Source organism: Microcaecilia unicolor, chromosome 1 (genome assembly GCF_901765095.1).
Source record: "Microcaecilia unicolor chromosome 1, aMicUni1.1, whole genome shotgun sequence".
In the NCBI taxonomy this organism is placed as follows: domain Eukaryota; kingdom Metazoa; phylum Chordata; class Amphibia; order Gymnophiona; family Siphonopidae; genus Microcaecilia; species Microcaecilia unicolor.
Window position 1 is genome coordinate 309,082,006 of NC_044031.1, and position 22,087 is coordinate 309,104,092.

The 22,087-nt window shown below is 42.3% G+C and overlaps 1 protein-coding gene across 4 annotated transcripts in view; it reads right to left on the reverse strand.

The window, feature by feature from the left end:
* PLA2G6 (phospholipase A2 group VI) overlaps window positions 1-22,087 on the reverse strand; it is a 207,512-nt gene that overhangs the window by 28,603 nt on the left and 156,822 nt on the right. For all 4 annotated transcript variants that reach the window (XM_030208256.1, XM_030208274.1, XM_030208248.1 and 1 more), the window contains 2 exons: window positions 3,864-4,018; window positions 2,869-3,036 (listed from right to left, as the gene is read on the reverse strand). In XM_030208256.1, coding sequence (XP_030064116.1) covers window positions 2,869-3,036; window positions 3,864-4,018 — 323 coding nt within the window. The remainder of the gene's footprint in view (window positions 1-2,868; window positions 3,037-3,863; window positions 4,019-22,087) is intronic.

Consider the following 22,087-nt stretch of genomic DNA (forward strand, 5'->3'; position numbering starts at 1 on the left):
CTTGAAAAAATATAGGACAAATAAAAAAGGTACAGAAACAGGCCACAAGAAATGATATAGGAGATTAGAAGGCTCGCCTACAAAGAAAGGTTAAAGAGACTGGAGCTTAAAAAAAGATATGGCTGAGAGATGATTGAGGTCTATATCACAACTAGGGTGAAAAACATAAATAGGAAGTAGTTGTTTACCTTTTCAAATAGTACTAAGACTAGGGGATACTCCAAGAAACTAATAGGTAGCACATTTGAAACAAAGTCAGAGAAAATATTTTTTTCACTTGACAACACAATTAAGCTGTGCTGAAGGCACTTCACATAGCAGGGATTAAAAAGGTTTAAACAAGTTTCCTGAAGGGGGGAAAAAATCAATAAATGATTAACAGAATTGCTTCCTCTTTCACCTATTGGTTTGCCTACTAATTCCCCCTTGCCTCTGCTTTCAAGCTCTCATTCAATAAGCTCCCCTTGCTCTCCTGATCGTGCTTACCTTCTGCCCCAAGAGACTACCTGGTCCAAGTTCAATCTCCCTTCTCTTACGTCAGTTACCAAAGTTTTCTCCTTTTCTGTGAAGACCACCTACTACTACTACTACTACTTATCATTTCTATAGCGCTACAAGGCATACGCAGCGCTGTACACCATACACAAAAAGACAGTCCCTGCTCAAAGAGCTTACAACCTAGATAAGACAGGTAACAGACAGAACAATTAAGGGTAAAGGAATAAAGAGGTGAGAATAAAAGGACAGGACAAGAATAAAATGACCTGCCCCTCAATCTGATTACCTCCTCCTGGATTAAAATTTTGGCTCATGGTCTTCTCCTACTGGCATTCAATATGATCCTGAAATCCCTCTCCTTAGGAATAGTACCCCCACGTTGAAGAAATTCTATCATCTGACCCATTCTAAAGAAAACTTCTCTTGACCCTTCTGTCCTCTCTAACATTTCCTTCCTAATCAAACTTACTGAGAGGGCTGTCTACACAAAGTTACTTCAGCACACTGAAATTTATAACATTCTACATCCCATCAGGTTTTTGCCCTGGACACTCAACTGAGACTATTCTGGCTTCACTTCTTAATTATAATTCATTCAGCTTTTGATCACGGCGATGCTGTCCTACTTGTTTCCCTGGATTTCTCTGTCGCCTTCAATCTTATTAATCACTCTTGCCTCCTCTTTAGGCTACCAGCTTTGGGAATCTTAGGCACAGAATTTCAGTGGTTCACCTCTTTCCTTTCTGACTGCGCCTGTAAGGTTCCCACTACTTATCTGGAATCCACCATTATGTCATTTCCCTATGGTGACCCCCCAAGGCTCAGTCCTTTCTCCGCTCCTTTTCAATATTTTTCTTAACCTGCTAGCAAGACTTATTCAATAATCTACTCTTCAGTCATGCTTAAATTCTATAAACCACTGGCTTCATATCAATCGTCTGATCCTTAATCTCTCTAAATCTGTAGCAATGTGGATCACAAGTCATGCTACTTATCCTTCCATTGATTCTATATTACAGGGTTCTCCTCTCACTTTGATAGAATCGAGGAGTGATCCTCGAGGCAGACCTCTCTTCAATGCTCAGATTTCCTCCACCGTTAAGTCTTGCTTCTGTTCCTTATGCACCATTCGCTCTCTCCATCCTTACTTTGATGACAATTCCTGTGCTACTCTCCTCTACCTCTGGTAGCCTCCAAGTTAGATTACTGTAACATCATCTACTCTGGCCTTCCTCTCATTCTTCTCAAGAAGATGCAGGCTGTTGAAAACACTGCAATACATCTTCTCTCTCATGCACACCATTCAAATCATATCATTCCTCTTCTCGAACACCATCACTGGCTCCCAATCACATTCCGAATCAAACACAAGATCCTGACATTAACTCACAGTGTTCTTTATTCTGGGTTTTCCTCTTACCTTTCCCCTCTGATTGTTCACTACCAACCAGCTCACTCCCTCAATCCTCTACTAGTAATCAGTTATCTATCCCTTCTGACCGTTGTTCTACACCTGAATCAACAAGGTATTTTTCTTCACTGTTCCATTTCTCTGGAATGCACTCCCCTCTGAACTTAGATCTGAGCTTTCCTATCCCCGTTTTGCTTAGCAGCCCAAATATTGTATCCTGCATCAGAGACTTTGGGACTGAAGGGGATTCATTTCTTTCGAGATGCAAGTTAAATCTACTTCAATAGTTTATATATGTCAACAAGTTATGGGTGGATAATTAGAATCTGAACACAAGCAAGAAAAAATAGTATAAAAATAATATGAAAATAGACTGACTGAGAATGAGAATTGGAGAGGCACTATTTGATCTAATAAAGATCTGAGTGTCCTCACTCTCTTTTGATGGTCCACATTAAATTTAATATCCTAATGCATATTTGGTGTGGATATACATTTACTGTTGATGTGACTTGAATATTACCTCTCATACTGTGGAGGTGTGTCTTATTTACCTGGGCACAAAATAGATGTCTTTTTATAAAATTACCCCTGCAAGTTAAGTTTCTTTTAATAATAAATCAAGCAAGAAGGGGTACACCCAGACACATTTCCCAGGAACAATCCTAGAATCCTTAAAAAGGTAAGTCAAAACTATAAAACTAGCTCCCACTTTTTTTTTTAGAATATGAAATGAGATAACTCTATAATCTGAAATGCATCTATAAGAAGTGGGGGGTGGGGGGAGAGTGGTCAAAAAAACCACCTTAAAAAAATCAATTAATCAATAAATCTATCTTTTGCTGGACAAACTAGTACAAGCTTTCTTTCCAACTATTTGGTATAAGTACTTTGATAGACCCTGGTTCTAGTCTGCGCTGGGAAACCGCTCCTCAAAGTATGACACTCCAGACACTCACACAGTCCACCACCATCTTTCCCAGTTCCCGTGCTCCAAAAACAGTCTTCGCTAGCTCCCAAGGATTGGAGGGCCGAAAGACATCAACTGAGTTCACCTGGACCTGGGGGGGTTTCCCTGTCCCTAGGGAGACGACCACTCCCAGCTTCTTCACTTCATCTCCTCGACCCTGTCAGAAAACAAGACAAAAATATCAGCTCACATTTGAGAAATTAAGAGATTTGATTATCTCCCAAATTAAGAGATTTCTTTATCTCCCATATTAAATTTTATTATCGTTCTTTTACTCAGATACATGACAACTCAGTTGAAATGTTTTTTTCAGACAAACATAAGGTTATTGGCAGAGCATTTTAAAAATCTCTAATTTGGGGAAGGTTGGGTAGGTAGCTAGATGTAGTACAAAAATATTAAAGACTTGTTATACATGTCAGTTATTTTTGGGCATGTGTTAGCTCTTTGATTTTTTGTATACCCCACATAGTTTTTTGCCTTTATGGTTGGTTCTATCATGAATAAAAAATTGTTGAAACATAAAAATCTCTAGATTGCAAAGAAAATTCCAGATCTGTAGGCAAGACAGATGAAAAAGACCTATTCCACAACAGGGGTAGGACTGGAAATGAAACCACTTATAAATCACCACCCAAATTACTCTTGAAGCTCTGGTGTTTGTGAGTATGGGGATAATTGGTCCCTTTCGAGGGCACAATGTCCCAGGGTTTGTGATTTCATACCCAGCTCTTTGACTTTGTCACAGCTTGCTTCCTTCAGTGGGTTTTGATCAAAGTAGTGAGGTTATAGTGACCTCTCTTCACCACCCCCATCCCCACCACACTGCTCCCTGGAGAGTGAGCTAGCACTGGAACCCACGTGAACAGCAACAGAAATACCAACAGCTATACAGGATAATTATAAGCTGACAAACAGGTGGGAAGGACTAATGAGACCTTACGAGAAGAGAAGCTGATCTTCACTCCATCCATCATCTCATACCATTTGCTTCAGGTTCTTGTTGTACTCATGAATTTCAGTCAGGGCATCCAGAGTTGGGTTGTTGGCTAGGAGGCCACCATCTAGAAAGCGCCCACTAGGACGGAAGTAGGTAGGCGCAGCACCACTGGATCGAGCAGCACGCCATGCCAACTGCTCTACAAGCAAGAAAGCATGCACACTGGGGTTACTGAAATATCACACAAGCACACTATCTTCCTGTGTTTCTTGAACCCCTTCCCATCTCTATCATACAACACTAACTGTACACAGAGCCTCCATGGGAGCTCACATGCATTCTGGAAGCATAAATACTGTAAAGAGGAGATTCTGTATAGGACAGATTCCTAAGCAGCAGAATGAGATAGCATGAGAGACAAGGTAAAGGATGCTTTTACATAAGTCATTTAAGGTCTGATTTTATAACAGGATGCTTATATGAGAAGTTCAAAACAGCACCTATTTTATAAAAGCAAAAGACATGCCCTTTATAAAATAGGCTCCCAGAACCAGCTTCAATAAGGCACAAATGCCACTGTATATATTTACACCTGCTCTGAAGATGGTGTAAAATGTGTGTACACTCTACAGGAACCCACACCCATGTCCACTGCAAGTCTGCCTCTGCTCCACCCTAACTATGCCCCCTGAATGCTCCCAGATATAGGAGCTAGGTCTGTGGGTGCTTCAGCACCCCCAATATTGAGCAAACTCATTGACAGTGCCAGTGGAAATATATGCAAGTATTATTATTATTTTATTATTAGCATTTGTATAGCGTTACCAGACGCACGCAGCGCTGAACACCTGATACAAAGAGACAGTCCCTGCTCAAAAGAGCTTACAATCTAAATAATACAGACAGACAAGACAGTTACGGGTGAGGGAAGTAATGGGTGAGAATGGAGGAAGGGACAAGGGGAGGACAATTGTGGCTAGGAGCTAAAAGCAGCAGTGAAAAGGTGGGTTTTCAGCATAGATTGGAAAACAGGTAGAGATGGAGCTAGACGTATAGGTCCAGAAAGTCTATTCCAGGCATAAGGTGCCGTGAGAGAAAAGGAGCGAAGCCTGGAGTTAGCAGTGGATGAGGAGGACGACAAGAGAGACTTGTCCAGTGAGCGGAGTTCACGGGGAGGAATGTAGGGATAGATGAGAGTGGCGAGGTAATGGGGGGGCTGTAGAGTGGATGCATTTAAAGGTCAGTACGAGAAGTTTAAACTGAATGTGGAAGCAGACAGGGAGCCAGTGAAGTGACTTGAGGAGCGGGCTAGTGTGGGTATAACGAGTCTGGCAGAAAACAAGTCGTGCCGCAGAATTTTGGACAGATTGGAGAGGAGAGAGATGGCTGATCGGAAGACCAGTGAGAAGTAAATTGCAATAGTCCAAGCGAGAGGCGACAAGGGTGTGGATAAGGGCTCTGGCAGCATATTCAGAAAGGAAGGGGCGAATTTTGCTAATATTGTAGATAAAGTACTTTAACATTTGGCTCCCAGACAGACCTAGCTCCCCAGTCTAGCATCTTCCTGTTGACCATGTGAACAAATATGTTCAGCAACACTATAAAAGAAAGGGAGGGGTAATTTCAATTGGGCTTAGCACCCTCAAATCGTTTTGAAAAGTTGGCTCTTATGTCTCTGGACAGACTACATAAAAGTAGGTGTACACTTTCAAGGTTACTTTATTTGATAGACTGCTTGGGACAATATTTGTTTATTATAAACACCTATAGTTTCAAAAAAATATCATCACTCTCAAACCTTTTAGGTGCTTTAGAGATCTCTTGGAATCTGGGAAATCCCTTGTATACAAAAATCCCATCGGCATTCCAGGTTGTCAATTCCTTATGTCTGGATACCTTATCTAGCAGCACTTCTGCATTTTTCCTATAATACACACCAATTCCTTTTAACACTTCCTCAAGAACCAAGTCAGGCACCCCATTGTTATCTAGTGGGGTCACCTTTTGCTTATGACCTTGTTCAGGGAGATTCAGGCTTATTTTTTAACCTTCCGTTTCGCTCTGTCTGACGAGTGATAGGTAGCACTGTAACACAGCTGAATAATGTTTGGCCTTTTTAAAGTCAGTCCAAGAACTTTGAAGAATACCGCTCATTCTTCATCAAGTCTTTGAATGGCATCCGTTCTAATATTTTCATGGGGCTCTGGAGGACCACTAAAAGGATCGAGCTGCCAGCTAGGAACCAAGTACATCTTTTCAGTGTATTGCACTGCCTATAAAGGCTCATGATCTATAGCAAGGCAAAACTTCACTGGCTTCCTGTACAAAACGTCTATTACATTTAAAATCTACTCGCTAACACACAACATAATATATGGTGAAGCCCCTGAATACATGCTCAATCTAATCGATCTACCATCTAGGAATGCCCTAATATCTGCAAGGACTTACCTCAATCTACATTATCCCAACTACAAGACTGTTAAATACAAGACCCTTTTTGCTTCGTCCTTCCCCTACATCAGTCCTAAATCCTGGAATGTATTGCCAAAACAACTACAAGAGCTAGTCGACCACAACCTGTTCAAGAAGTTCTTAAAAACATTCTTATTCGACAAGGCTTATTCCACTGGCAACTTCACTGTTTAACCTCTACCTCTTGTTGACTGTACGGGTTTTTTTTCTTTTTTTTGCCGGTTGCTTCGCCCATGACATTCTCCCCTTGTAATCCCATGTTCCTTCCCCTCCTATCTCATTCCATATCTGTGCCTACTATGTATTGTATTGTATCCTTCTTGAATTACTGAAAGCCACATTGGCTGCTCTTGTGGGGAAACCTGGGGTAAAAAGCACCAATAAATAAAATTAAATATTACAGGCAGAGAATCCATAAAATGTATAAGGAAGTACCAGTTTAAAAGTTCTCCTACGCGTATATAGTTTTCCGTCAGGTGTAACACCACAGGATTTAAGTGGGTTTCAACGTTACGATTGAGGTATTCTAACAGTATTTTTTAACAAAGAAACTTTTACACTATTGGAGGGCCCTGCTATGATGTATGAATAGGGCTGGACCAACCATATGTCAAATTATTCAGTATCCACAGAAAAAAAATTAAATGCCCTATTGCTTCCAGATCGAAGTAAACTCTGCTTAGGTTTTTTTTGTACATTACTTCATAGGACAGTAAGGTCCTTCAACACTAGCACGGCATTAGAAAAGAGGGTATTTTATTTTAAGAAGTCTCAGCACAGGGGACCATGTGAGAGGAGGAGGTGGTGGGATAACATCTCTCTATGTACACAAGCTTTGGGTTTGCCAACTTTTTTTCGAGTTGTCAGCTTATCTTGCATGCTTTTAATAAACCATTTCAAAATGGGTTCCCATTTTCAATTCACTGACTGGTTGTATTGTGTCGCAAAACATTGCTTTACATCACATTGATTTCTGCTCTCCATACAACAGGTGTTCCCCGAATAAGCTGATGAGCTGTGAGAGGGTAGAGGTGCAATTCAAAGTTTTAATTCTGAAACAGATACAATGCTACTGCTTCTTGAATTCTTAAATCCCCTTCTAAAATCCAAAAAGAGAGAAAGCAGTATGAAACCTGTCTGTGCTGTAAGGAATGAATGAGGGGCTTTTCAGAGTTAAAAGTGCAAAATGTTTTTTTTTTTTCAGGAAAAAGAGGGAGAACAAGCAAAACTTTGTTTTTTTACATATTTTTGCTTTGTGGTCTGCATACCAGCAGAAGTTCCTGAATCAGCTGCACTTCTCAGATCATATATATACTCAAAGAGGAGGGAGTGCTGGGATGAGGAGAGAAGGATGGGCAGGGCTTCAGCAGGTTGGTCTGATGAACTCTGTGATATCTGTTTTAAATCACCTCTGAAAATGCTGGGAGAGTGACTGCATTTCCTTTCAGTTTATTCCATGTTGCCTGCTTTTTTTTCACAAGGAGAGAGGAGGCAGGGAGAGGGTAGAGGGGAGTGGGGGGGTGTGGGCTATGCTTCTGACAGGGAGGTAATCGTTGAGAAACAGAGTCAGATGAGCGTTTGGCTAAACAAAGCTTTTTAAGACAGGCCATGTCCTTTTGCACCTGAGAGATAATGAGCTAGGAAATTCTCAAACAGCTGTGGGGGGGGGGGGGGGGGGGGGGATTCAAAGCACTGCTTAAAAAAAGCCTTTTAAGACAGTCACTCAAACGTTTACTGGCATAAAAGTACAGCTGTTCTGCTTTCTCCCACAAGGAGAGAGATGGATTTTAGCTATAATGGATATCTACCTGCCAACACATGTTGTAAACACAGGGGGCTGAAAAAAAACCAAACAGGTTGTGAACAGATTAAAAAATGTAAAAAAATAAACAGTTTAAGGACAAGGAAAACCAAACTGCAGCAAGGACTGTGCCTAAAAGTTTATTTTTTCTCTCTGTGTGAAGCCTGAAATGTCCTTTTCTTCCAGAAAGAAAGCAGACAACCAATCACACATAGAAAAAAAAAGGTTTAAGGGCTGGGAAAAATAAATTTGCATACTCCTCCAAGGTTGCAGGGTGTAGTGTCTAATGATTGACTTAACAACTGACATCACTTCCCATCACATAACCCATCCAAGATGACAGCGAGTGGTGTGAAACAGAAAGTGCCCATAGGGGTGTCCACTACTCGCCACCATCTTGAAGGAGCGTGGCCTGGGCAGAGTTATGATATAATTTTCCATGATGTCACAAAAAGGGGAGGGGCTTGGTGTAAGGCTATGCAAAAAAAAGGAGGGGTTTGGGGGATTATGCCAAAGGGTGGGGTTATAACATCACACCCAGCAATGTCATCAAAAGGGGTATGTGGGGAATGGGTGTGCCTTGTGTGGGTCTTTGATTCTGATTGCCCGAGAACCCAGAAATGGGTGTGGCATATGTCAAAATCAATTAGTTTAACAAACAGTATTTAAGTTATACAACTTATGTGGATAGTTACATAGTCCATGAACATATATGTAAGAATTGTCATCAGTGAGGACTTAATATTTGTGTGTTAATAAGGAATGCCGATCCATACAACTGTTATTCAGATATATATGCCAAAACAACACATGCAGAAGAGGACAATATTATCAGTTCTACAAATAATTACAAGCTGAAATTGACAGAACATGCAAATAAGATATGATAGTCATGAGTGATTGGAATGCAAAATATGGACACAAAGAAGGTGGCCAAGAAGCTGGAAAATATGAGCTTGGCAAAAGGAATGAAGCTGAAGAACATTTGATAGAATTCTTCAAGACCAACAATCTGTTCCTCTCACCTTCTTCCAGCAACACAAAAATCACATTGACTACATTAGTGGAGACTAGCTATAAAAAAAAAATCTCAATAACATCAACAAACCTGGTGCTGACTGTGGTACAGATCACCAGATACTAGTACAAAAATTCAAACTAAAGCTGAAAAAGAGCAAGCCTGTCAAGAACATAGTAAAGAATGACTTTGAAAATATTCTACTGGAATTTAAATACACCCTCCCCACCACCGTGAAATAGACTTGCCACATTGAGCGAGTACCAGAAGAGTTATGGGAAGACATCAAGAAAGCTATACTAGAAATAGTCTCTGCGAAAGGTGACAAAAGCAGATGACTGAAGAAACTCTCAACTGCTCAGAAACTAAAACCAGAGGAGAAAGAGAAGCAATCACAGAACGTAGGTGGAACTCCAATGTACTGCAAGATGAAACAAAATAGAAAATATAAGAGGAAGAAAGAGATTGGCTTTCCTACTGCTATGAGAGTTAAAGAGAATTCCAACCTCGAACTGGAAAGACAGAAAAGGATCCATGTTGAACAACGCTTAGAAGATCAAGAAAAGGTGGAGAGAACACACTGAGTCATTATAACGTAAGGATAGTGGATTAACAGTTGTTTCAATCTGTACCTTACAATCTGGAACCACTGGTAATGAAAGAAGTCACAGCAACATTGAAAGCTTTATCAAAATACAAGGCACTGGGCACTGATGACATTCCCAAAGAAGTATTACAGCAATCAAATATAGTTGCTACAACATTTCCAAGAGCTGTACCAGGAAATTTGGAAGAAGACATAGCTGACTGATTGAAAAAGATCTGTGTAAACACCAATACTGAAGAAAGAAGATCTGACTGTGGAAATTATTGCACAATTGTTCCAGTCACACACACCAGCAAGATTGTACTCAAGCTCATTCAATGGACAAGAGTGGTGCTTAGACACTAACTCCAGTAGTTGGGAAGTAAGACCAGTGCTGGGCAGATTTCTACAGTCTGTGTCCTAAAAATGGCAAAATACAGATCAGGATCAACTCTTCATATTTTATATCATATTATCATCATATGCTATAAGCGTGGGTGCTGTTTATCTCAGTAGGGGAGGGGAAGACATCTTCAGTTGAAATGAGCAAATAAAATGTTGTTAGTAATAATGCTGGTTTATTCATTGATAAAGAATGAGATTATGCTGCAGCCACAATATATCCATTCTTTGGACTATTGGCATGGTGTTGTGGTATCGTGTTTTAAGACTGCATCAGATAAACTGCTTATATGTGGTTTGCATGATGGTGAATTGCCATCTGCCCTGTTTGCAATATCAGGGTTTAATCATGAAGGACTGTAATTTGCACAGCATGACAGGTGCAGCTCCGGCTGCCTTGTTGAGTGGACTGGATGAACTGTGAAAGTCTATCTGCTGTCATCATTTACTATGTTATTATGACTACAACTATACATGGAACAAGAGCTGCCTGAAGTGCAAGCAGGATTCAGGAAAGGATGAGAAACAAGAGACACCATTACAGATGTGAGATGAATCCTTGAAAAGATCAAAGACTATCAAAAGTCTATCTACCTGTGTTTCATTGACTACAGTGTGGACTATCTGTATAAATCATGAAAAACTCCAAGCCACATTAAGAAGCATGAGTATATCAGAATATCTGATAGTTCTCAAACACAACTCTTACATTGATCGAGAAGCAACAGTTCAAGCGGAACAAGGAAAAAACAGAATGGTTTAAAAATGGCAAAATTATACAACAAGGCTGAAAGCATTTGCCTTACCTGTTCAATCTATATGCAGAACAAATCATCAGGGAAAGATCGTATGAATAAACCTGAGGTATGAAAACTGGTGGAACACTCATCAACAACCTTTACTATGCTGATGATACCATGTTCTTGGTTGAAAATGAAGACAATCAGAAACAAAGAACAGTCTCAAAATGAGCCTGCACCTTAACATGAAGACAAATATTCTAACAACTGGTAAAATCAATTTTATTCTCGATGGAGAAGTAATAGAAATAGTACACAACTTCAACCTGTTTAGATCAATAATGAAACAAGCAGTCAAGAAATCCAATCACATATTGGTCTTGACAGAATGGCTATGAAGGACCTAGACAAGATCCTCAAGTGCAGAGATGTCTCTCTGCATACAAAGATTTGACTTGTCCAAAACATATATTTTCAGTAATGTCATATGGTTGTGAAAGTTGAACAGTGAAGAAAACAGGACAAGAAAAAAATTGATGCCTTCGAATTATGGTGTTAGAGAAGAACACTGTGTTTACAGGGACTGCCTAAAGAACAAATCGGTTGAGGAGATTAAACCTAAGCTTTCCTGGGAAGCTCAAATGACAAGATTTAGACTTTCCTACCTCTGACACATCATGCAAAGAGAAAGACATTATGCATAGCAAGGTTGAAGGTCAACTGAAAAGAGAAAGACCAGGAATGTGATGAATCAATCCATGCTGATTCTGTCCCATTAAATCATGTTTGCCTATGTGTTCTGTAATTTTATTTTTATAATAGTTTCCACTATTTTGTCTCGCACTGAAGTCAGACTTACTGGTCTGTAATTTCTTGGATCAGCCCTCGAACCCTTTTTATAAATTAGTATTACATTGGCCACTCTCCAATCTTCAGCTACTATGGATGATTTTGACAGGTTACAGATCTCTAACAGCAGATCAGCAATTTCATGTTCTTTCAGTATCCTAGGGTGCACACCATCCGGGCCAGGTAATTTACTACTCTTTAATTTGTCGATTTGGCTCAGTACGCCTTCCAGGTTCACTGACATTTTTTCAGTTCCTCCATATTGTCATCCTTGAAAACCATTTCTGGTACAGATACATCTCTTAATCTAATTCAGTAAAGACAGAAGTAAAGAATTAATTCAGTCGTTCCACTATGGCCTTGTACTTCCTGAATGCCCCTTTTGCTCCTTCATGATCTAATGGTCCCACAGATTCCCTCACAAGTTTTCTGCTTCTGACATACCTGAAAAGTTGCTACTATGAATTTTGGCCTCTGTGGCAAGTTTATTCTCTTTTAGCTTTCTTTATCAATGCTTTGCATCTATTTTGCTAGTGCTTATGTTGCTTCTTATTTTCTTCATTCAGGTCCTTTTTCCATCTTTGAAGGATGATCTTTTGGCTCTAATAGCCTCTTCACGTCCCCTTTTAACAATGCTGGCTGTTTGATCTTTTTCTACCTTTGTTATACGTGGAATGCATCTGATTTGATGCCAAGAAGGGTGGAGCAAAAAAAAAAAAAACTTCTCTCAGATGGTGTTCACAGCAAGGTCTTATTCAAATCGTATTGTGTTCAGTTTTGGAGGCCGTATCTTGTGAAGGATGTTAAAAAAATGGAAGCGGTGCAAAGAAAAGCTACGAGAATGGTATGGGATTTGCATTACAAGACGTATGAGGAGAGACTTGTTGACCTGAACATGTATACCTTGGAGGAAAGGAGAAACAGGGGTGATATGATACAGACGTTCAAATATTTGAAAGGTATGAATCCGCAAACGAACCTTTTCCGGAGATGGGAAGGCGGTAGAACGAGAGGACATGAAATGAGATTGAATGGGGGCAGACTCAAGAAAAATGTCAGGAAGTATTTTTTTCACGGAGAGAGTGGTGGATGCTGGAATGACCTCCTGCGGGAGGTGGTGGAGAGGAAAACGGTAACGGAATTCAAACATGCGTGGGATAAACATAAAGGAATCCTGCAGAAGGAAGGGATCCCCAGAAGCTTAGCCGGTGGTGGGAGGCGGGGCTGGTGGTTGGGAGGTGGGGATAGTGCTGGGCAGACTTATACGGTCTGTGCCCTGAAAAGACAGGTACAAATCAAGGTAAGGTATACACAAAAAATGGCACATGTGAGTTTGTTGGGCAGACTGGGTGGACCGTGCAGGTCTTTTTCTGCCGTCATCTACTATGTTACTATCACAATTTAAAAATGAACCTTCCATACAGCCAGTTCCTGAGATGCCAATGACTGTGCTCCAAAGATTCTTTCTTTCTTTAAGAAACAGGCGAGTGAGACGAGTAGATTTCAATCCAAAAGAAATTCAATTGAAGCAATTACCAGAGATACAATACAGTTGTAAGTGCTGACAGAGACATATTATTAACAGCCCAGATCAAGAGAACCGAACAGTAAAATAGTTTGCACACTACCATTCACACATGTATCAAAGGACATCATTAAGAGCCTATGTAAGCACTGGCACATCATCCAGGGGATAGATCATTTTTATAACAAAGAACTTATGATTGCTCATAAAAAAGAAAAACACTTGAAGGATAAACTTGAAGGATATTCTTGTTCATTCTGCCCTTCAAGCACCTAATAGACAACTCACTTTGAAACAAATGTGGTACATGCTCAGTGTGTAAGGTCAATATCAATATTAAAACATTTGTCCATCCAGTGATGAGGCAGAAATTTGAACTCAGAAGTTTCACTAATTGTAAGAGCTGGGGGGTCATTTACATTGCAATGTGCTCTTGTACATTACTTTTTATAGGTAAGACTATCCGACCTTTCAATAAACGCATACTGGAGCACAAGAGCGCATTGAAAAGAAAAGTATTAGAAAAACCTTTGGTGCAGCATTCAGTTAAAAAGAAACATATTTTTGAAAGTTATAACTTCTTTGTATTGAGTATGCCATGTTCCTCATGGAGGGGGGTAACTCCAATAAACTTTTATTATAAAACTAGTAAAAAAGCCCCGTTTCTGATGCAAATGAAACGGGGGCTAGCAATGTTTTCTTCTGTGTGCATGTGGGAGCGTGTGTGTCCCTGCCCTCTGGCCTCTCTCCCCTCCCCACTCTGAGTCCTTCACTGTTACAGAGCCAGCGATTTGATTTCGTGCTCTGCTGTTTTCCTTCACTGACTGTGTTACAGAGAGGGCGGGGCAGACACTCATAGGGAAACCGGATATCTCGCCCCCTTCACACTTCCGGCTGGAGGCTTCATAGAACGTTGGTGTTGCTTTTTATATAGAGAGATGAGCAAAGATTCATCTTCAGATTCAATACAGTGACACCTCATGATCTGAATCAAGAAACTGATTTCTCTGTGTTCTTGTAATGATCTGTGTATGCAGTATTCTCTATAACAGCTTCTTTTATTTAACTTTGGTGATTTTTTATGTTTTTAGTTTAATGTTTTCAGATTGTTCTTAGCATGTCACTGAAGGTTAGAAGTGATTTGATGCATTAATGAGATGGATTACCCATTTTTTATCATGATTTTTTGTGTTTATTTTTAACTTTTATGGATGAGAAAACCTATATTTGTTGTTTTATTTTCGTTTTTAGATGTTTTTGTACATTTAGAGATGCTTGAAGAACACCTTAAACATTTTATGATATTTATTACACTTTGAAACTTCGGTGGTTGGAACACATTGATGACGTCATTGGAACACACCAACGTTATTAGAATGCTTAACACAGTCTTCAATGCGTTCCACCACTATTTTAACTTATTTTTACATTTTTAAGGACTTTATGATATTTTCTTCTAGTGGTTTTGATGGTTATGGATTCTAGAACATCTCAAGTTGTTTTAAGCATTTTTAGTCTGGTCATTTTAAGTGTTTTAAATTCGATGTTAGAGTTTTTAAATTTTAAAACAGGTCGTTTTTATGGTACTAGCACTGTCTATTAACTGCGTTTTACAAGGTTCACTTTGGTTTTTATCTAGAAATTGTTTTTTTTTTATGTCTTGAGAGGTGTTTTACTGTTTTTTGCTTTTTTTTTTTTTTTTTTAACAGTAATTATGCATGCATGAAATCCTTAGGCATATAAGTTAGGGTGTCATAGCAAGTTTGTTTTAACTCTTATCAAACACCTCCAGGTGCATGAGCATGTAGTCTTTTTTTAAGATTTTATATTCTATTGTATAGATGCTCTTTTAGCAGTTATGTGTTTTTAAACTTTTTCATTAGAAAGTGCCTATCTCATTTAGTTTTCTGGACCAGACAAGCTAACAAGGTAAAGTTTACTGTTTTACACCAGCTGGGTAAGCCTCTCTGTCTCCCCTCCCCATTTCTTTTAGTTGGTTTTAAACTGAGATAAGTGGTTCCTGCATAATCCTTTCTATGTTGCTATTATTCATTTGTCTTTTTTATGCTTTCTTTTGCTAAAGGTTTGTATAGTTTTTTAAGAAAAAGTTCCTCCATGTTTTATTTACTCATCTAAAATGTTCTTTTTGTTTGTTTGCAAACGTATGAATTTTTGTATGTTTGATTTCAGTTGTTCTGCCCCTGATGCAGGCAATATTCCTGGCGAAACATGGCCATGTCGGGCACAGATGACTGATAACCTGGGAGCTTTTTACTAAATAAAAGACTGTTTCCACAAGATCTGCCTCTTTGTTTTATCTTCTTAGTGACTTTACTCCAGATATCGGCTCAAATTTGATCATGTTATGATCACTGTTTTCCAGCAGATCCAACACAGTTACCTCTTGTACTATGCCCTCCATTCCACTAAGTACTAGATCTAAAATAGCTCCCCAGGTCCTCTTGCTCCAAGAAGCAGTCATTTATTGCATCTGGAATTTTACCTTCCTAGTGCTCCTTCTGATGTAACATTTATCCAGTCAATATTGGGGTAATTGGAATCAACCATTATTATATAATGTTGCCCAATTTGCCAGCTTTCCTAATTTCTGTGAACATTTCTTCATCTGTCTGTTTGTTCTGTCCTGGTCAACAGTAGTAGAGCCCTACCAGTATACTCCTTCCCTTCACTCATGGAATTTCTATAAAGAAATCCACACTAATACATTTCATGCAGAATGTTTACTATGTTAAACTCAATTCCCTCTAACAAATAGAGCAACCCTCCTTCAAGATGATCCACTCTATAACTGCGATATAATTTGCATCCCGATGACAGTGTCCAATTGATTGCCCTCCTCCCACACGGTCTCCGAGATTCCTATTTTATCTATCTCTTCAATTAATGGGGGGGGGGGGGGGGGGGGGGAAATCCACCTTCCAGGAAGTGCCTTGCTCCTCATCCAGCCCCAAAGCAGCAGGAGTCCGTCAAGGAGACTGCTCACAATCAGCCACGCAAGGAAGCAAGATGACGGAGGTTCCTGCTGAAATCGGAACTGCAGTCAGCAGGTACGGATTCCCATCCCCCTGCAAATACCTTGAAGGTGAACCAAACCAAACCAAAATTCTATGAGGAGACAGCTAGGCTAAGGCTCTAAAGGAAATTCAAGTACCAGACTGCCTCTTACTTATTTAGTTTAGTTTTTTTTTTAAACAATTTACTTTGGCTGTTCCCCATGGCTCTCAAGGCACCATCCAACAAGAGGGGGGGGGGGGGGGGGGGGGGGGTCAGGGCACAAAACGCACTCCTGATAAGGTAAGCATAGGAGGAGGGGTGGAAGGGACTCAGTCATCCAAGTGTGACACCCCCGGGGCATCAGAGAACCCCTACAGGCCTCAGCCCCAACCAGTAATCCAAGGACCAAAATGGAGCACAGGGAAACCCCTAGGGACAATCTCTTTCTCCCTCCTCCCCCCCCACCCCCCCGGTCTCAAAAGGGAGAAATCCCCCCAGAAAAAGCCTAAATCCTACTGTACACCTAAACCTAGTCCCCAGCAGCTAACTGAGACTGAACAGGTTCACATATCCACCAACTGCCGGATACTGAGATATACTGGTTATCTGAGGGTTGGCACACTGTAGTTATAGGCTCTCTCAGGAATCAGTAAATTCTCAGTCTCAATCTGCTGGTAGATGTGCATAACCTATCAGTATTCTCTAGGCCAGTCTAGAGGGACACTAAGGAATGGTTATTCACCAAGGTAAGTCAGGCTTTTTGAAACTGTCCTGCCTCCCCAAGAACACAAGTTATGGAACAGTACACGTACATTTAGCCACTCTGAGTGGATGTGCTCCCACTGGCGGGATTAGGCAGGGAATGTTACAATGTGCTTAGTTTTACATTTTCAACTCTACATACATTGTTTAGATCTGAGGGTTGGCACACTGTAGTTATAGGCTCTCTCAGGAATCAGTAAATTCTCAGACTCAATCTGCTGGTAGATGTGCATAACCTATCAGTATTCTCTAGGCCAGTCTAGAGGGGCAGTAAGGAATGGTTATTCACCAAGGTATGCCAGGCTTTTTGAAACTGTCCTCCCTCCCCAAGAACACAAGTTGTGGAACAGTACACGTACATTTAGCCACTCTGAGTGGATGTGCTCCCACTGGCGGGATTAGGCAGGGAATGTTACAATGTGCTTAGTTTTACATTTTTAACTCTACATACATTGTTTAGAAGCCAAATGGTATCTGTAGAAAAAGCAGGGCCATTATTTTTTTTTACAGTTAAAGCATGCTTGTATTTTCTTTGAGAACTGGTCCAATGTCCTCAGGTAAAAGTGCCTATGAACCACAATTATCCCAGGACTCTTAAGGCCTGCTGCCAAAGAGCGATTGTTTTGTGTTTTAAAGCTGTTGCAGAAAAAGACTCTCTCTTTTCCAGTTTAAGCTTGTGGAAAGGCTATTTGCAGTACCACTGGCCAGATACTTTCAAAGTTGGTATCATGGGCTCTGATTGGCCCTGGAGTTCAAATCTAGCCAGGAGGTACTGGATTTTTCTTTAGTCTCAGCCAGGGAGAGGAGAGAGAAAGATCTCTTTATTGAAGCCCTGTGAGCAGCTATATTTTTTGAACTCCCCAGGCACTACTCAGGTAGTAAACAAATGTTTAGATAGTTCCATATTCATTTACCTGTTATTGTTTGCTGATTTCACCTTTTTCTGTTCACTGTTCAAGTTCTGTGACAATAAACATTATTAGCTTATCGATTCTGCTGTTTTGGACTGACTAAGAATCCTGGTTTGTGTTTTGGGGTCTGTGGGTGCTTTCTAAGAACTGTGGGACCTCTGGACTGTGGCCCCAGTGTCCTAGAAATCACCGGGAAATAACTTGAGAGCGGAAGACTTTCCCAGAGGCAAGTGGGACCCAGTTGTTGGGAGGAGAGTGCTAGTATAGAGCACTGCTGAGGTACAGGTGGGTCTGAGCAGTGCTGGGGACAGACAATCCAGGTGGGTGCTAGGCATTTCATGACTGACCTTTGTCCCTTTTTGGTGGCAGCGTGGTGGGATTGTCAGGGTCAGCATCCACTGAATGGTTCAGAGTTTTTTAAAAATCTGTAACCTCGACACAGAGCACAGTGAACGAGTGCAGCAGTAACAGGGTCCCTACCCCAATCAGCTTTTTTTGGACTGTGTTAGGCGATTAGCAGCGTGTGATGGTGACTAGTAGCAGCCCTCAGACACCGGATATGCCTGACCTAACACAAGAGTGACCAGATGACTGCAGGACAGGCCTGTGCAGCGCTCTCCTAGTGGGTGACCAGAGGCCCGTGAGTTGGCAAGGCCAGATGTCACACCAACTGAGATCAAACAGATCTACATGTTAGAGTGACTGCAGCTAGACCAGCAGCAGCAGTGGTGAGAAGAACAGGAAGAGCGAAAGCAGCGAGAGGAATTCCAGCTGCAGAAGATGAAGTTGGAGATGGAAATGGATCGTATCCAAAGCTCATGCCTAGGCCAGAGCTCGGATTTGGCCTAACTTGTTTGCGCAGTTTAGTAACACCTGAGGTGACATTGATGGATATCTAACTGCCATTGAAAAAAATTTGCTACCTCACTGAAATTCCCCACAAAAACTGGGTGCGTTATCTGGGAGGAAAGCTCACTGGTAGAGCACTTGAGGCATTCCAAGGCCTGTCCATGGAGACATGCTCCAAGTCTGAGATGTGCAAAGCCCTACTGAACCATTATGCCATCACCCCCGAGACCTACAGACTGAAGTTCCGGACTTTGCAAAAGGGGCGGATGATACTCACAGTGAGTTTGTGATTCAGCTAAGATACCAGCATCAGAGGTGGCTCAGTGGAGCTGAGGTTAAAACCCTGGAGGACTGCGAAACCCTGATGGTCCTGGAGCAGTTTCTTCAGCGCTGTCATCCAGAGGTGAGGAAACATGTTCAAAATCACCAGCCCCATACGCCTGAGAAGGCAGCTGAGTTGGCTGACATCTTTATGGCTAACCATCCCTGATTGGCAAAGAGAAGACGTCCTTATCCGCAGCAGCTGGAATCAAAGGGAAACCAGGGCCCTAAGCCAAATATCCCTGCAACCTCAGAGACTGTCAGCAAACCCTCCAGTGTTCCCCTAAAACCTAAAGACTTCAGGTATGAGCATTCTTGTTATCAGTATGGGCATACAGGACATTTCAAAGCAGATTGCCAAGATAATCACCAGCCTCCACTGAAGAGCATTTCAGTTCCTCCACCAAAACTGGCAGCTTTCATGGGTGGCTAAAGTCCCATGGAGGCCCACGCAGTTGCCACAGCACAAAAAATTACTGGTCATTCATCAAGCAAGGAAGCAGATAGGTTTCCACAACACTACAGCACCCCAGCAACTCTGAATCAGACCCAAGTGGCTGGGCTTGTGGACACTGGCTCTAGTATAACTATTACAACAAGAGCTCATGTCAGAGGATTCTATTCTTCCAGGGTGCACTGCAGAGGTAGTGTTAGCCAATGGATCCAGAGATATTGTACCCACTGCTCAAACATTCCTGGATTGGGATACCAAGCCTGGATACAGAGAAGTAGGACTAATGAGAAACATGCCAGCACCAATGCTGTGTGGGACTGACATGGGTCCAATGAACATTACCCTTGATAGCGGAGTCAGCATTCCTGCTTTGGTGACCCATAGTCAGGCCTGGGTGGTCCAACAAGCAGCAGAGATCACCTCTCCAGTTCCAGATCCTGAGCCAGTCCAGGTGGAACCAGCTGACCAAGTGGCGGGAGGAGGCGCTCCAGTGCTTCTAGCAGCACCAGTTCCTGATGTGACCAAGGCCGTGAGCATGAAACAGCTTGAGTAAACTGACATACCTATTGAGCAGATTGTAGACTCTAATTTGTCAGAGTCACCAGCAGAGCCCCTTCCAGTTATGGATACTTATAAAGGACAGAGACATGTTTTTCAGGAAGCACAACACTTTGACCCTGACTTGGAAGTCCTAAGACAGGAGGCCTGGTCAGCCAACTAATGAGACTTGTAAAGATCGTATCCTATGGAAAGGGGGCTTGCTGTACAGAAAGACTGATCCAATTGATTGTAACAGGCCCTGAACTGCAGGCAAACAGCTCATAGTGCCCAAAGCATACAGACTGCACATGACATTCCACTAGCAGGACATCAGGAGGTGACACACACATGCATTAGATTTACACAGAACTTCTATTGGCCAGGAGTATCTCGAGCCATGGCTGATTACTGTCGAGCATGTGATACAAGATCCAAGATTGTCCCTGAGATCCCCTGAAACCTTTACCCATTATCAGTGAGCCTTTCAGAGGATAGCTGTGGCTATAGTGGGGCCTATAGCCGTCCTTAGCCGGATTGAGAAAAGATATATATTGACAGTGGTGAATTTTGCTACCATATCCTGAAATGGTAGCCTTATCCTCGATAGAAGCAGAGAAAATTGCCACTGCCCTGCTAGAAATATTTTCCCAGGTAGGATATCCACAAGAAATACTCTCAGGCCAAGGGGCACAGTTTATGTCTAAGCTAATCCAAAATCTGTGGGCACACTGTGGACTGAAATCTGTACGTACCACCCCATATCACCCTGAAATTAATTGGTTGGTGGAGAGTTTTAATGGGACATTAATGCATATGTTAAAGACTTTTGTGGAGTCGGGAGACTGAGACTGGGAAAAATACTTGCCCTATCTATTATCTGTATATAGAGAAATATCCCAGGAGTCTACTGAGTTTTCCCAATTTGAGCTGCTTTATGGCCAGAGAGTGAGAGGGTCCCTTGACCTAATAAGAGAACATTGGGAAGGGAAAGTTTACACCTTTGACACCTCTTTAATTGAATAGACAATGTGTGTCAGAAATTAGAAGATAACTTGCAGGCAGCCTAAACTAAGCAAAAGACCTGGTATGATCGTAAAGCCTGAAAAGAGTGTTTCATGAGGGCAAGTGGGTACTTGTTGTAGTCCCAGTACGTCAGAATAAACTTCAGACTAACTGGGCGGGACCTTACAAGGTCATACGGCGCCTAAATGATACAAACTATGTTATATCTATGGACTCTCAACACAGAAAGTGCAGCATAACTTTCATGTAAATACTAGCCGGTAAGCCCGTTAAAACGGGCGAGTATTGGTATGGCCCCCTCCCCCCGCCGCTGCAGGGCCCCCTGCTCTCCCTCCTTCCCTGCCAGCTCCAAGGCCCCCCTCCGTCCCTCCCTCCCAGCTCCAAGGCCCCAGTCCCCCCCCCCCCCAGCTCCAAGGCCCTCTGCCCTCCCTCCCAGTTCCAATGCCCCATTCCCTCCCAGCTCCAAAGGCCCCCCTCCGTTCCTTCCCCCCATCCCAGCTCCAAGGGCCCCCCTCCGTCCCTCTCCCCTCCCAGCTCCAAGGCCCCCTGCCTGCCCTCCCAGTTCCAAGGCCCCATGCCGTCCCAGCTCCAAGGGCCCCCCTCCGTCCCTCCCTCCCAGCCAGTTCGAAGGCCCCCTTCTGTCCCTCCCTCCCAGCTCCAAGGCCCCCCTCCTTCCCTGCCAGCTGCAAGGCCCTCTGTCCCTCCCTCCCAGCTCCAAGGCCCCCCCTCCCTCCGTCCATCCCTCCATCCCTCCCAGCTCCACGGCCCCCCTCCTTCTGATACCTCCTATGTCCAGCATTTCTCCTGCCCTCCCCTCCCCCCCCCCAAGGTCGCCGCCACCGCCCCCATCCCTCTCTTCGCTATTGAACTTACATCGCCGAAAACGCAGGGAAGATCAGCTGAGCTGCCGTCGGCCTTCCTTCTCTGCCTGTGTCCCGCCCTCGTGTGACGTAACGTCGGCGAGGGTGGGACACAGGCAGGGAAGGAAGGCCGACGG